We start from the raw sequence: 14,750 nt of genomic DNA, 5'->3' as shown, positions 1-14,750 counted from the left end.
ACAGCCTCTGTATGCACTGTCCGATTATGACTGCTGTTCTTGACCAATAATCACTGCACAACATCATGAGCCTTATATTCAACTCCTGCTCCTCATTCTTATTCATTTGGAAGACATTATTATCCGGGGAAACATTCAATTCATTTGATGTAATTCATTGTTTATATAAGAGCAATATACTGCATACAACAGGACTACATTTACCAAGGAAATTAATGTTAATGATCTTCTCTCAGGGTACAACAACAGTGCAAGCCCCACTACATAGTTACTACGTCATAGTATTTCCTTTGTTAAATGTTTACCAGGAAAGTGTAGATATTTTAGGTAAAGTGAAAATAGACAACTTCAATGAGATGGTAATTGTTAGCTTTTTATTTCACAATGATCACATTCAAAGGGCAACAACATATCTGTGAATAGAATCTCTCAATAAAGCCTTCACAAAATTATTTTTTTCATATTTACAAAATAAAAATATTTCATATTTACAATAAATAATCATTGGTTATAACAAACTATTCTTTGGCAACAATAAGAAAGGCACACAGAAAAAACTAACTAGTAGTTCATGGAACACGTTAAAGAGCTTTAAAATGTGCTGAGCATAGTATCATGGAGAACTGTATCAAAAGGAACCAATGAACCAATAAGACCAGAAATAGATTTTCATTCTATTGATGAATAATTCTGAAACTCAAATTAACTTGAGCTGAGCTCCCTTTAACTTATTGCATGTGTCTATTACAGATCAAAGTAAAGAGCAGGATGGTCTATGGTTCTGCACTGGTGTCTGTGGCTCTGTGGGTGGAATGCAGAACAACACTTGGTCCTCCTCTTGGTCCCTCATCTTTTCCTCTAGCTCCATTTCCTGTACTCTTTCAATGCTTGAATCAGAAAATTCATCGAGTCTCTCCACAATCCTATACTCATTTGTCTCTCTTGTTTCCTCCTCACCATTGCTTTTCTTTTCTTGCCATTTTGTCTCACTCCATTCCTTCCTTTCTCCAGCTGTCCTGTCTGCTTCTGTGAGCTTCTCTAGCTCAACTCTTCCTTCTGCCTCCTCCTCCTCCTCCTCCTCCTCCTCCTCTAGCTCCACCTCCTCCTCATCCTTAACCTCCTCTTCCTCTGACGCCCCCCAGCAGTAGAACCCGCCCCGGTTTTCCGCCACCATCTCCTCCACCTTCTCCAGCAGCAGGGAGACCTGACCGGCGTTCCTCCAGCTGTGCAGGGTGTGGTACCTGTTCCCGCACCTGTGCACCAGCCTGCGGAGGCCCTCGCTCCTCAGAACGTGCTGCTCGACGCTCTCCCCCAGAGCCTCCGCCCAGGTGAACAGCACCAGCGTGTGCCGCCACGCCCGCTCGCCGAGCGCGGCCATGTGACGCCTCACCGCCCGGCCGTAGCTGGCCGTGAAGGAGAGGTACGCCGGGATGACCAGGAGGAAGGCGTGGGGGCCCGGCGAGCACTGGGCCGCTTCGCGCAGGGCGTCGCCCGCGGCCTCGCCCCCGAGGTGCCACCTCGACCCTGTCACTTCCACGAGAGAGACCCGCCTCCCCGCCGCCTGGCCCCGCCTCACCGCGCCCTCCTCTGCCACGGCCTCCATTTCTCCCAGGATGCTGTTTCCGGCCGAGCTGTTAGAGGCCCAGCTCTCTCCCAGCAGAACCAGCCTCAGCTCAGACAGACCGGGATACTCTGGGAATGATGGGAATGCTGTATAAACCTGACTGGGAGACCCTGGAGACAGTGGGAATGTTGGGGAAACTGTACTGGGAGGCTGTTCAGGGCTACCTTCAGCCATCACTGAAATCACAAGAGAAGGCATATTGTGAGGTTGTGTATTTGATATAATTAAAAAAAGTTCTCTGCATATGACAATATTCCATCAAAATTAATTGATTATTGCATTCTTGAAAACATTTAAAGAATTGTCAGGGGGTTGTTTTAGAAAATGGCTGCATATTGCGGCAGGTATGACACTACATGGATAAATAATTGTGGAACAATTATACACTGATAACTGAAAATAGTCAATAGTGATGTGATCACGAGCAATCTGTGTATATGGGATGTGTTTTTCTTTCCTCTCACTGCACCACTTCACAGTTAGATATGGTACAGGAGATTTCCTATATTGAAAGGGTGACAACTACAATAAAAATACAATTAAACCTAAGATGTTATTGGAGAAAAAGTGTAATATTTCCCTGGGGTTTCCTACTGACCAACTATGATAAGCCTTTTAGAGCAAATTCATAGCTTCTTTTTTGTGTTCCACAGAATTTTAAAAAGTGGTAAGAAATCATAACTGTAATGGATACTACAGTGATAAATGTACGTTACGATAAAAAGACGTTACGGTATTATTAGCACTATTTATTAAGACCTGAAATACTAAAGCACCTTATGAGTGGTGAATGAGAGGGACTTACCGCCAGCTGGTTTATTAGGGCTCAGCCTTTGAAATGGTTTTGGCACATTAAGCTCTGTCTCCTTTCTCAGTTCCCCACTCCCTCTTATCTCCTTCGCCTGTTTCTGGAAGCTTCTTTCCTTACAACCAGCTCTCTGCCCAGTCACAGCATTCTGTGTCCTCCTCTCCTTCTGAGCGTCCTTTCTCTCTCTTTTGGAAATCCTCCTCTCTCTCATCTCCTCGGTCGGCAAGAGGTCATTGACTCTCTCATTGTCTCCGCAATGGTTGAGATTCTTCCCTTTCGACCCTTCCTTTGCTCTGTGTCTCTCTTTCTTCCATTTGGGCTTGTCAACCTCTTTCTCCTGCTCTTCGTTCTTCTGTTTGATGACTTCACCCTGTCCTTCCCTCTCACTGGGATCAGAATCATCTTCTCTTATCTCCTGCTTCTCTTTTACAACCCCTGCTACCCCCTCCTCTGTATCACCTGCTTTTATATGTAATACTGTAGTGTTGCCTTGACTGGCTTTGACTTTGTTCTCTTCTTCTTCATGTATGGTTGTTATGCTGTGTTTGTTCTTATGCTGGACAACTTTATTCATGTCTGTCCGAATTTGTGAGATTTCGTCCTCTTTCACATAATTCAGAGTGATGTCCTCTTTATTGTCTTCTTCTCTTTCCCTGATGTCCACCCCGACCTCCGGATACATCGTGCAGAATTCCTCCGCTCCTTTTTTTGCATTGTTGTGCATTTTTTCCATGTCTGCCATTTTCGGTTCTTTCCCCATGTACCTCAGTTGTAGCTCTTTGAGCTGATCCTCAGTCACTTTGAGCTTGTGGTAAAATTCAGACTCTTTCTGGTTTAGCTCCATTTCATGGGTTTTTACCATCTCCTTAATCTCCCTCTCTTTCTTTTCACAGGTCCTTTTTAATTCCTGAATCACAGCCTCTCTCTCTGAAACCATCACCATCAGCTCTTCCTCTTTGATTTTTAATTCTCCTTTATAGTGTAATTCCTTCTCTACAAATTCTTTTTCCTTTGGCTTGGGAATTTGCTTAATCTCTGCATCCCTCTGTCTTGCTGTTTCCTCCAGAAGTTGTTTGTTTCTTCCCGCCCTCTCATTGTCCACTCCATCTATCCGTGTTATTACTCCTTCCTTGTTCTTCAACTCCTCCAGGTAATTCAGGTAGTTCTGGTCAACTTCCCGCTCTTTCTGAGAAATGGCCCCTTGCAGCTCTTCTAGTTCCTTCTTGTATTCCTCACACCTCTCTTTGGTCTCTCTCAGCTCAGCCTCTCTTAGAGAGATCAGTCCCTCTAGCTTCTCTATTTGCTCCTGAGCGTCATCGTACTCCTCTGTAATGGAAGCCAAGTGCTTCTCACTACCATCATACTTCTGTTTTAGTTCATTAAGATGTCTTTCTTTTACCTCCATATCTGTCTCCATCACCTTCAGTTTCTCCTCATAAATCTGGTTTACCTTCAGTGTCTCATACTCCTCTCTAAGGCAAACCAAATTTCTCTCACTCTCTTCATTCTTTTGTTTTAGTTCATTAATCAATTTTTCTTTCCCCTCCAGGACCGAGTCCATCTCCTCTCTCACCCTCCTTTTTTGCTCATCCAGCTGTTTTACCTCCTCCATCTCCTCCTGCATCTTTTCATATTTCTCTTTCCATTCCTCTTCCCTCTGTTTTTGGTCTTCCTCATATTTCTGCAGAGAAGCCGTGATTTCCTTCTTCTTTTCCTCGATAATATGTCTCAGTTTGTCGATTTCCCTCCCTTTCTCATCATTTTTCTTCTGTAATTCATTCATTTCCATCTTCATGTCTTTTAACTCCTTGTCTTTTTCTCTGACCACTCCCATCACATCTTCGTCCGTCTGTAGCTCTTTCTTTCCATGCTGCTCTTTAATCTCATCCCTCTCTTTCACAGTTATGTGAATTCTTTCCACCAGTTCTGCTGACTCAGTCTTTAGCTGCTCAATCATGACCTCTAGCTTTGCCCTTTGGCTTTCACTGTGCTCATACCTCTCTCTCATTTCCTCTACCTCCTTCTCCTTCTCCTTCATTTTCTCTTCCAGCTCCTCCGCTTTCTTCCTCAGTTCATCCTTCAGTCTCTTTTCTGTCACTTTTGCTCTTTTTTCATTTTCCTGTGCTTGATCCATCAGCTCTGAAATCCTTTGATCATTCAGCTCAAGCTGAGCTTCTCTTTCTGTCAAAATCTGTCTGCTTCTCTCTGCCTCCCTCTCTTTCTCCTCATCCTTCAGTTTCATCTCCAACTGTATCTTACTCAGTTCCTCTTCATAATGCTGCTTTATGATTTCCATCTCTTTGTCTTTCTTCTCATTTCTTTCTTTCATTTCTTCGATATATCTCTCCTGCATGTCATTTCTACGCTCCATCTCCATTTCTGTCGTCTCAGCCCTCTTTCTCTGCTCCTCTTTTTCTTTCCTGTAGTCCTCACACCTCTTTTTCATCTCCTCAATCTTTCCATCTCTCTCCAGACGAAAGTTCTCATAACTTTCTTCAAGGCAAACCAAGTTTCTCTCGCTCTCTTCATTCTTTTGTTTTAGTTCATTAATCATTGTTTCTTTCTCCTCCAGAACTGAGTCTATCTCTGTCTCTCTTACTTTCCTTTTCTCTTCATCCATCTGTTTTACCTCCTCCATCTCCTCCTGCATCTTTTCATATTTCTCTTTCCATTCCTCTTCTCTCTGTTTTTGTTCCTCCTCATATTTCTGCAGAGAAGCTGATATTTTCTCCTCCTTTTCTTCAACAATGTGTCTCATTTTGTCAATTTCTCTCTCTTTCTCATCATATTTCCTCTGTAATTCATTCATTTGCATCTTCATGTCTTTTAACTCCTTGTCTTTTCCTCTGACCACTCCCATCACATCTTCCTCCATCTGTAGCTCTTTCTTTCCATGCTGCTCTTTAATCTCATCCCTCTCTTTCACAGTTATGTGAATTCTTTCCACCAGTTCTGCTGACTCAGTCTTTAGCTGCTCAATCATGACCTCTAGCTTTGCTCTTTGGCTTTCACTGTGTTCATACTTCGCTCTCATTTCCTCTACCTCCTTCTCCTTCTCCTTCATTTTCTCCTCCAGCTCCTCCGCTTTCTTCCTCAGTTCATCCTTCAGTCTCTTTTCTGTCACTTTTGCTCTTTTTTCATTTTCCTGTGCTTGATCCATCAGCTCTGAAATTCTTTGATCATTCAGCTCAAGCTGAGCTTCTCTTTCTGTCAAAATCTGTCTGCTTCTCTCTTCCTCACTCTCTTTCTCCTCATTCTTCAGTTTTATCTCCAACTGTGTCTTCCTCAATTCCTCTTCATAATGCTGTTTTATGTCTTCCATCTTCTTGTCTTTTTCCCTGAGCACCCCTTCTATATTTCGGATCTCTTTTTCTTGCTCTCTTAGTTTTCCCTCATTTTTTGTGTTAATTTCTCTCATTTTCTCCTCATAATTTTTCCTCAGCTCTCCAATCTCTTGCTCTCTCCCTTTTCTTTTCTTCTCATACATCTCTGTTGTCTCCTTCACCTGATTCTTCATCTTCTCATTTTCCACTCTCCACACCTCTTCTCTCTGTTGCTGCTTCTTTTCAAAGTCCTGCTTCAGAACCTCAGTGTGTTGCTCTCTCTCCTGAAGTCTGTGTTGTAATTCCTCCACTTCCCTCTCTTTTTCCTTATACATTTGCTGCAAGTTGCAGAATTCTCTCTCTTTCGTTGCATTCCTGTGTTTTAGTTCTTCTGTTTCAAGGTCATGCTTCTGAATCTTTTCTTTGATTTCTGCTTCTCTTTTCTGCAACTCTTTTGTTTTCTCTTGGTTCAGTTTATTCAGCTCCACTATTTCTGTATTTTTATTCACTATTTCTGTATTTGTATTCTGAATTATTTTTCTCAATTCTTCTTCAGTGTTAGCAAGTCTCTGACTCAATCCTCTGAACTTTTCCATTTCTTTTTCTGTTGCTGCTGTTCTTTCCATTAGCTTTCCATTAGCAAACTTTTCCTCCTCAATCTTTTTTTCTAGCTCCTCTCTTTCTTTTGTACTGTTCTGGTGCATATTTTCCCTTTCCTCCTCCCACTTCTGTCTCTCTTGACTTATCTCTCTTTCAACAGTCAATCTTTTCATCTCTATCTCTTCATTTTTCTCTTTCAGTGCTTTGATCTCCATCTCTTTCTCTTCTATTTTTAGCTCATTTTCAACCTTGATATACCCCTCTCTTAGCTTGTACTCCTGGTCAAGAATTGCCACGATTCTGTCGTTTTTCTCTTTCGCTTCCTGTATCTCCATCTTTAATCCTTTGTCTAGAAGCTTCCTCATCTCTGTCTGCCTTCTCTCCTCCTCTTCCTCTCTCCCCATCTCTGGCTTTCCCTCCATTTTGTCCCTTTCCTTGGGTTTCCTCTCAAAACTCCACCTGCTTTTCCTTTTCATTTCCGTCACATCCTTACATCTCTCGTCCTTCTTTCTCACCAGTTCTCTTATCTCCTGCGTCAGAGGCGTAAATGGCTGACCGCCATTTCCCGCCACCAGATCTTCCACCTTTTCCAGAAGCCTGGTCACCTGCGCGGTGTTACCTGGCTCCATGCCGCTGATGACATGGTACCTGCCCTCGCACCTCTTCACGAGCTGGCTGGCTTTCCCCGAACTCTGGACGTGCTGCTCGATGGTGACGCCCCGCCTCAGTTTGTCCTTGCCCGTAAACAGGACCAGGGCGTACCTCCAGGCCTCCTCACCCAGAAGCCCCAGGTGCTCCGTCGCTGCCGGCACGGTGATGTCGGAGTCCACGCCTACGACCAGTAGGAGGGCGTGGGGTCCGGGCGGGCACAGAGTCACGCTCCTCCGGATCTCGTGCCGGACCCTCTCGGGGGTCCTCGTGCTCTCCCAGCCGGGTGTGTCCACTACGGTGACCCAACGTCCCGCCACCTCACCCTGTGCGCTGAGGCACTCCTCTGTAACCCTCCCGGCCTGGAATGAAACTCCGCCCAAGATGGCGTTTCCCGCCAAGGTCTTTCCGGTCTCCCGCTCGCCCAGCAGCACCACCCGCAAGTCCGGGAGGCGGCGGCCACGCCCTGGGGGCCAGCGTTCCTCTACCGCCTCTCTCCAGGTAACATGAGACCCATCGCCTGTCAGAAACAAAAAATAACCCGGCCAGCTGAGTGAATTCAGCATCCCTGGACCCATGCAAATGCACTCCTCAAGCCTCCCAAGGTATTATATGAACCATATTGCGGGACACATATGGAAGCTTTTGAGAAAGTACAAAGAAGAATAACTAAATTGGTCCCTGTAATGAAATGTAAAAGTTATGAGGAAGGTTACTTCATTTCTTTAGGCTTAACAGAAGGTGACTAAGGGGGATTTGATTGAGGTGAAGAACAAAATATTTTTCTTATTGTTCCGTTAGTAGATCAGAACAGGGTTGGTGGAAGTTAGAAAAAGATAAATTACACCCAGATATCAGGAAGTTTTTTTTAATGCACAGAAAGTTTAAAAATCAAGTTTCTCTTTCTTTATGGTTGTCTGGACATCTTATAAAAAGAATTAACGCAATCAGATTGAAGTTATATTTTTTTAGCCTGATTATATGTCTGTGCTTGAATACCCAGTGTAAATTCGCTCATTCAATCAGAAGTGCTGAATGAAAACCAATCACAGTGACCCAGAAGAATGACCTCACCAGCAAATATCTCTTGCAAGGATTCTCCCAGCTTCCTCACTTCTAGTAGCCTCTGGTTCCGCCTCTCCTCTCGAGGGCGCCACCCCCTGTCCTCCTGCTCCAGGCGCTGATGGACCTGCTCCATCTCCAGAGGAGCGCCACCATTTGCAGCCACCATTTGCTCCACCTTCCGCAGCAGCTCCACCACCTGGGTGGTGTCGCGTCCCCTGGCCTTGCTGTTGAGGACGTGCCACCTGTTCCCGCATTTCTCCACCAGGAGCTGGAAGTCCGCCCCGCCCTTACGGATCCTGCCTTCTATGGTGGAGTCATCCGGATTGTCGTCCTGGGTGAAGAGCACCAGGGTGTGCTTCCAGACCCCCTCCCCGAGGAGCTCCATGTGCTCCTGGATCGCCTTCAGGTACATTCCATCCATCGAAGCGCAGGCTCGAACCACCAACAGCAGGGCGTGGGGTCCAGGGGGGGAAAGGGTCACGCTCCGCACCGTCTCCCATTTCACCCAATCGGGCGTGCCGTTGAGAGGGTAATACCACTCCCACCCGGGGGTGTCAACGATGACTACGCGTCTTCCAGCCACATCGGCCCGCCTCTCCATGCACACCTCCGTTGGGCTGCCGCAGGTGAACCCCCCCTCCTTGATACCCAGGATGGTATTTCCCGCAGAACTTTTCCCCGCCCCCTTCCTCCCCAGCAGCACCAGTCTGATCTCTGATGGACATTGAGCTTCAGGAGGAGGTGTCTGCGTCTCCTCTCTCCCTGATGCTGGTCTCACGCCACCTGCAGGAGATGGGGGGAAGGGGCAGCTGATTCCCATTCTCATGCCTGGTCACATATAAAAATCTGTAATGGTGCTTATGCACCAGGTTTAGTGCCAAGTAATTTACGTCCATAGAACACTTTCAAAAGAACTTCCCTATTTTTATCCTTTGTCTGTCTCATCCCAAACAAGGAAAATTCAACTGTGAACTTGAATTGACTTTCAGACAAATTCAAGTTCCACGTACTGCAATTTTGGGAGCAGACTTTGGCACCTTTTCTCAAAATGCTTTTTTTCCACCAATCACAGATAAATATGGTATGACACAGGCCGTGTGGTTTCAGTTTGCTTGTTTCTATTTGCATCCTTGGGTGATAACATCACTGTCTGAAATTTCACTTATATCTTCAGCTTGCCACACATGGGGGCCCAACACCCTATTAAGTGTCTTTACATGCTTCAAGTGTTCACTACCTGCATATGTACTGTATGTGTATTTATGAGTGTGGATGTATGTTTCTATTGTATTAAAAAATTAATGTGTGTGCATGTATTTGTGTGGGCCCTTGTGCCCTCTATTTGTTTTTGAACTTCACTTTATACCACATTGTCACATTGTACAATTCCAGCCCACCGTTGTATAGCAGACTGAACTGATATCTACTGATGTAGGATAACAGAATCCAAAAAAATATATAATTATTCCCCAAAAAATGGCCAGGAGGCACAAAAACAGCCAAATCTGGAAACTCACCACGAAGTGGCGCTGGCGATGGCACACTCGTTTTGTTCCCTCGCTCCGTCTCTTTTTCTCGCTCTCCATCTCGAGCCTTTTTCCTGCTGAACATCGCAGCTGTCGTAGAATTTTCCACATTAAGCTACGGAGGCTTCAACACTCCTACACCATGAAATAAAAAACACGTTTGACTTTGTTCCCCCCAGACAGTTTTTCGACATGCGTCACGGCTGCGAGGCTAATCGACGCTGAGTCATGACGCGACCACTTTTCTAACTACAATAGATCACTGTTTTGTGCTCATCGAATTACCCACATCAAGAAACTTTAATTTCTCCACCAATAATCACTGCTATACTGACCTCCATTACCAACGTCATTGGACACCAGCTGACCTCACTGGTGGGTTGATTCATAGACAGATTCTGGGGCGGTTCAAATCATCTCAGGATCAACAGCTGAACGACTTACACTGGAACATGTGGATCACGTGTGGATTGACAGGTGAGATGAATAAGCTGTGCAAAGAAAGCATTCTTACGGAGTCATTGCGTTCTCTGTTTCAGCCTGGCTCCCCTTACTACACCATTTTGAAAAATGCATTCTGGGGTGGGTAAAGTGGGTGAGTCCATCTCATTTGTATAAAGTATTCTATGTGCAGATTAATTTGTACAGCGTAGCTGCGCCAGGCTCATGAAACTCAGATCAAACTGTTAAATGAGGCGTTTCAGATCAAATATGAATCAAGATTCAGAAATGACCTATTTCTCACCTCATATGCTTTCAGAAACATTTAGTGGACTGTTGTATGGAACAGGCCGCCATGTTTCTCCAGTTGGAAAAAAATGCTGGGCCGAAACCTAGCTAAATCTAACCAATAAGGTGCCGGCAGTGTACTGTTGTATTTAAAGATAAACAGACAAATTTGTGGTTTGGCATCAATTTTCCAGCTGGATGTCTTGATTGACATCTACTTGATACAGTAGTATTTCCAAAGAGGTACTCTGATATCACGATTGGGGCAGGGCCAGAGATGAATGCAGAAAGCATTTTTCAAACATTAGAGGGCAGCACCCAGATATTTTCTACCATTTTTTTCTGCCAAATTATATTATTTCAGAAATGTTAAAATACCAGCATGAATTAAAATGTTTCATTATAAAGTAGGCAAACAAACATGTTTACTGCTAAAAAGGGGGATCTCTGGTGTAATTACACTTTAAATTGAGTTTTAAATCACACACACACATGTTTTCATGTAATTTTTTGTAGTGTTCTTTACATTTGAAGGTTCTGAAAGTTGAGATCTGAGGATGTTTGATTCCATAGATACTTATATTGTCTGCCTTCAATATGAAATCTTTGAAATATTGTAGCATATTCAAAAACACATGCCTTCTTGCTACAGAGCAACTGAAACCATCCGAACAAATTGAGCAGACTGTATCATTCAACTTGCAGTCCCTCTTTATGAATATTGATATAATGAATATAGATTATAATTATTCATATAGATCAAGAGATGCAACAAAAACTTCACCCAGCAGACATGTGTCATTCTGCCCTTGCAGTGCAATTTTCCTTGAAGTCTATTACTTTTTTTTAACTGTTGCTGTTATTAGCTTGTTTTTAATACACAAGTTTTTAGCTCCCATGTCTTAGAGCACGACTCAGGGGTCGATGAAATGGCAAAAACACAGAATGGGTGAACGGTCTTTCACTTTCGCTCTCACCAGAGAAGAGCCTTTTTCCACTTCCACTACTACCATTGTGAAAGACCCCCCCCCCCCCACATCTCATTGAAAGTGAACATGTTTTTCACCGAGTATTAATAATGATAACACTCTTGTTTCATTCTAATTATGATATTTAAAAAAATATATATATGCGACTGACCTGCTGAGTCTCAATTGAGTTAGCAAGGACATTTCTGTTATCTATTTTTGAAAAAGCACCATTTACTTTAGCATTTTAGGGCACATGCTAATGCGTGGCTGTGGTGACCCAGCGCCTGGAATTTAACTGCGGGCCTACAGGGAGGCAGTGCACGCGACGCAATTGCGATGATTCCAACTCACCCGGGTTACCAGCTGCGGAGTGACGTGCTCCTGCCCGCCCCCAGCCCGGTTCCAGCAGCTTCTAAACAGTGGATGAACGGCGGACCGAGTGGCGTGACCGAGAAAAGCAGGGTGTGTCCGCTTCTCTCCACTCCTCCCTTCCTTATGTTCCCACAATGCAGCTTTCTCTTTTAATGGTCGTCTTTCCCCACCGGCTGCATGCAGAGTGTGCTTCCCCTTTGGCTGCAGGTTTGAATGGAGCTCTGATGCGCGGCGGACCGAAACGCTGCAGTTCCGTATAGCGCCATGCACGGCGACATGCGGAACTAGATGGTGGCGCCTTGTCACGTGACACACCTGTGGTTTTTCTTTGTCATCGCACACTGTAACGCAGGAAGTTACACGGTACATTTGTGCAACAGAGAGAGAGAGAGAGAGAGAGAGAGATAAGACAGAGAGAGAGAGAGAGAGAAGACAGAGAGAGAGAGAGAGAGAAGACAGAGAGAGATGATAGAGAAAGAGAGAGAGAGAGAAAGAAACAGTCTGTCAGACAGGAAACAGAAAATGCTGTGGTCAATGCACTCTGTTTGAGCTTGAAAAATCCTCCCTGTTTTACTTTGTGAAACATTAGCAACACTCTGGCAATGTCCTAACAATTTTAAAAGTATTTCTGAATCAGCTAGTACTGACCCTCAACTGAGTGATGGTTATTTTAGCCATGTAACCATCAAGGAAATAGAATAACAGGTTCATGTGAGGGGCAGCAATTTTTAAAAAATATTTCATGTATCATTTATAATTTTTACATTTGATCATACAAGATGTATATTTTTACATTACTGCTAATTATTTGCTTGGTATATATGACGTTACTGATATAAAATATTTAAATTAATTAATTTAAAGTTGTTTCTGATCATTGTTTGAGATATTTTATGAAAGAACAGTCGTTGTAGAAGCTAAATATCATAATATCTCAAAATTGACAGGTGCAGTCAAAATCGACCCCCTTAAAGAAATTGAAGTTACAACAAATATTCATGCCTAATCTGAAGATCAGGTTCAACTACCTCATAAAATAAAAAATAAAAACAAATATTGCAGACATGGACAGGTTACAGTGAAATGAATGAAAGAAGATATCAAAGTGTTTGTCCCAAAATTGTCCCAAGGATGTGCCAAGATTGACATTCAAAAATCAAAACACAGCACGTATTTGCTAATTATAAGTTTATCCTGTGTTTTGATAATGTATAAATAATCATGTAACCAATGGATTAGTTCATGTAGTTGTAAACTACTAACTGGATGCTTAATTCATGTATTTGTGCATCATTCATTCACTTAATAACTGCATTAGTTAATGCCAATTCATGTGACCTTATTGTAAAGTGTTACTGATATCTTTTTGGGAGGGACAGCTTTGGCCATTATGAGAATGTCTGTGAGCCTCTATGTGGAGACACCCGATCAGGCAAGAATTAAACCAAGCTACAAGACAGCATGGCATTCTGGTATGGCCTGCCGAGATGTCTAACATTGGGCCTGGATGTGTATTAACCTATTTTTAATATTCAGAGTCTGATGAGCATGAGCATTGCCAGCATGTGGTTTCACAGGCCACCCCTTTTGACACACACACATACACCCCCACATACATTCACACCTCAAATTCTCACAATTTCTACCCCCCCCCCCCCCGGCACGGACACACTTCTGACACCATTGTTTTCCGCGTTATATTTCTCTGTCTCTCTATCTCTCCCCAGGCCAGCACTCTTCCTCTATGAACTCTAGAAAAACATGTCTTTGATAAGACATTTTGCATTTATTCCCCTCATCAAGGCTCCACAGGTCACAGTTGTGCAGTGAAATGTGCGTACACTGTATTTGGTGTGGTAGTGTCTTATCTGTCTCCTCCAAATTCTCGTAAGCCCATGTTTTCTCTACCGGCTTCCTGTTTGAAATACTGAGGACTCATGCACTTACAGTAATGCTTATTCATACAATCCAAACACATGCCACAAACTGACATGGGCACTCCACAGGATGAGATACGTACCATATCTCTGCTGCAATTATTTTTATTTGCGCAAGCTCTCCCTTACTGAAAATCTGTGTGTGTGGGCATGCATGCATGTGGGTGGTGTGTGTGTGTGTGTGTGTGTGTGTTCATTGCATCAGTACACGTTTTCTGGTAAATACATGGGGGACACTAATTTAAGAAATACGTTTTTTGAGTCTGACTCCCCCTGGTGGTGCAGAAGAGAAAGCGCTTGTGTGGCATAGTGCCTGTTACTCCAGTTTTGTCCATAAGAAGGAGCTGGTAAACAGTCTGACTCAAATATCTATGTTTCACCTCAGTACAGAGCTGGCAAGGTTCAACACCTACGGTAACTGCCAAGATCTCTCTGTAATCCTCTCTCTGACAACATGGTCTGTCAAGTTTTCTTGACCCAGACAAACAGTATGTGAATATTGATCCATGCTGGTCATTTCTCTACTCCTATCCCCCCCCCCCGTCTCTCTCTCTCTCTCCCCCTGTCTCTCTCTCTCTCTCTCTCTCTCTTTCACCTTTTCTCTATCACTTTCTGTCTCTCTCTCCCCCTCTCTTCACCGCAGCTTTGAATAAATCTTACATCTGCAAATATACAGCCCCGGTTCCCAATCCATCATACCAAACAGTCACTCCTGTTTTTCAGTTCTTCAGATTGCTCACCAGAAAAGTATAAAGACATCATTTTATGTTGCTTTAACTACACCCGTCAAGACACCCCCCAAAACGTCCGATGAAATAAAACAGGTTAACTTATTGAGGAGAGCGAGGAAACCAACAGAAAAAAAGATGATGTCGTCGTCTGAGTGGATATTATGGGACGTTTATGGATCCAGATGGACTCGTATAGTTCAGCTTGGCAATGTGGATAAAGGCCCATGGACACGGCAGTCTGTCAGCCAGTTAGTGCTCAACTCAAAGGACTCAATGTTTTCATGAACATTAGCTATTAGCTCAATGTCCATGACTCACCCTTTCCCCACCAAGAGCGCAGGTTTGTCCAAAAAAAAAAAAAAACCAATGATAAATTATTGCACGACTGCACTGCTGGATACATTTCAGTGGTTTTT

The 14,750-nt window shown here is 43.7% G+C and overlaps 1 protein-coding gene across 3 annotated transcripts; it reads right to left on the bottom strand.

The window, feature by feature from the left end:
- Positions 1–352: 352 nt before the first annotated feature.
- On the bottom strand, positions 353–11,946 carry LOC135259417 (trichohyalin-like). 3 transcript variants are annotated; one of them, XM_064343820.1, is made up of 6 exons: positions 11,646–11,946; positions 9,586–9,729; positions 8,078–8,851; positions 3,883–7,523; positions 2,430–3,309; positions 353–1,800 (listed from the first exon to the last, which is right to left on the bottom strand). In XM_064343820.1, the coding sequence occupies exons 2-6, from the start codon at positions 9,677–9,679 to the stop codon at positions 752–754; spliced, it is 6,438 nt and encodes a 2,145-aa protein (XP_064199890.1). In that variant the 5' UTR covers positions 9,680–9,729; positions 11,646–11,946; the 3' UTR covers positions 353–751. The 3 variants fall into 3 exon arrangements, with proteins under 3 accessions (XP_064199890.1, XP_064199888.1, XP_064199889.1); XM_064343818.1 differs by having other exon boundaries at positions 2,430–7,523; XM_064343819.1 differs by having other exon boundaries at positions 2,430–7,523; positions 9,586–9,684.
- Positions 11,947–14,750: the final 2,804 nt, after the last annotated feature.

Source organism: Anguilla rostrata, chromosome 7, assembly GCF_018555375.3.
Source record: "Anguilla rostrata isolate EN2019 chromosome 7, ASM1855537v3, whole genome shotgun sequence".
NCBI lineage: Eukaryota > Metazoa > Chordata > Actinopteri > Anguilliformes > Anguillidae > Anguilla > Anguilla rostrata.
This window is presented reverse-complemented; position numbering and strand designations above follow the sequence as displayed.

What these genes read in the sequence shown, in the direction of transcription:
- LOC135259417 (XM_064343818.1), bottom strand. Translation starts at nt 9,679, where the DNA reads ATGTTCAGCAGGAAAAAGGCTCGAGATGGAGAGCGAGAAAAAGAGACG. An exon ending in CTTGCAAGAGATATTTGCTG is followed by an intron (nt 7,524 to 8,077) that starts GTGAGGTCATTC and finishes TGTTTCTGACAG; the next exon opens with GCGATGGGTCTCATGTTACC. An exon ending in CCCTAATAAACCAGCTGGCG is followed by an intron (nt 1,801 to 2,429) that starts GTAAGTCCCTCT and finishes TTGTGATTTCAG; the next exon opens with TGATGGCTGAAGGTAGCCCT.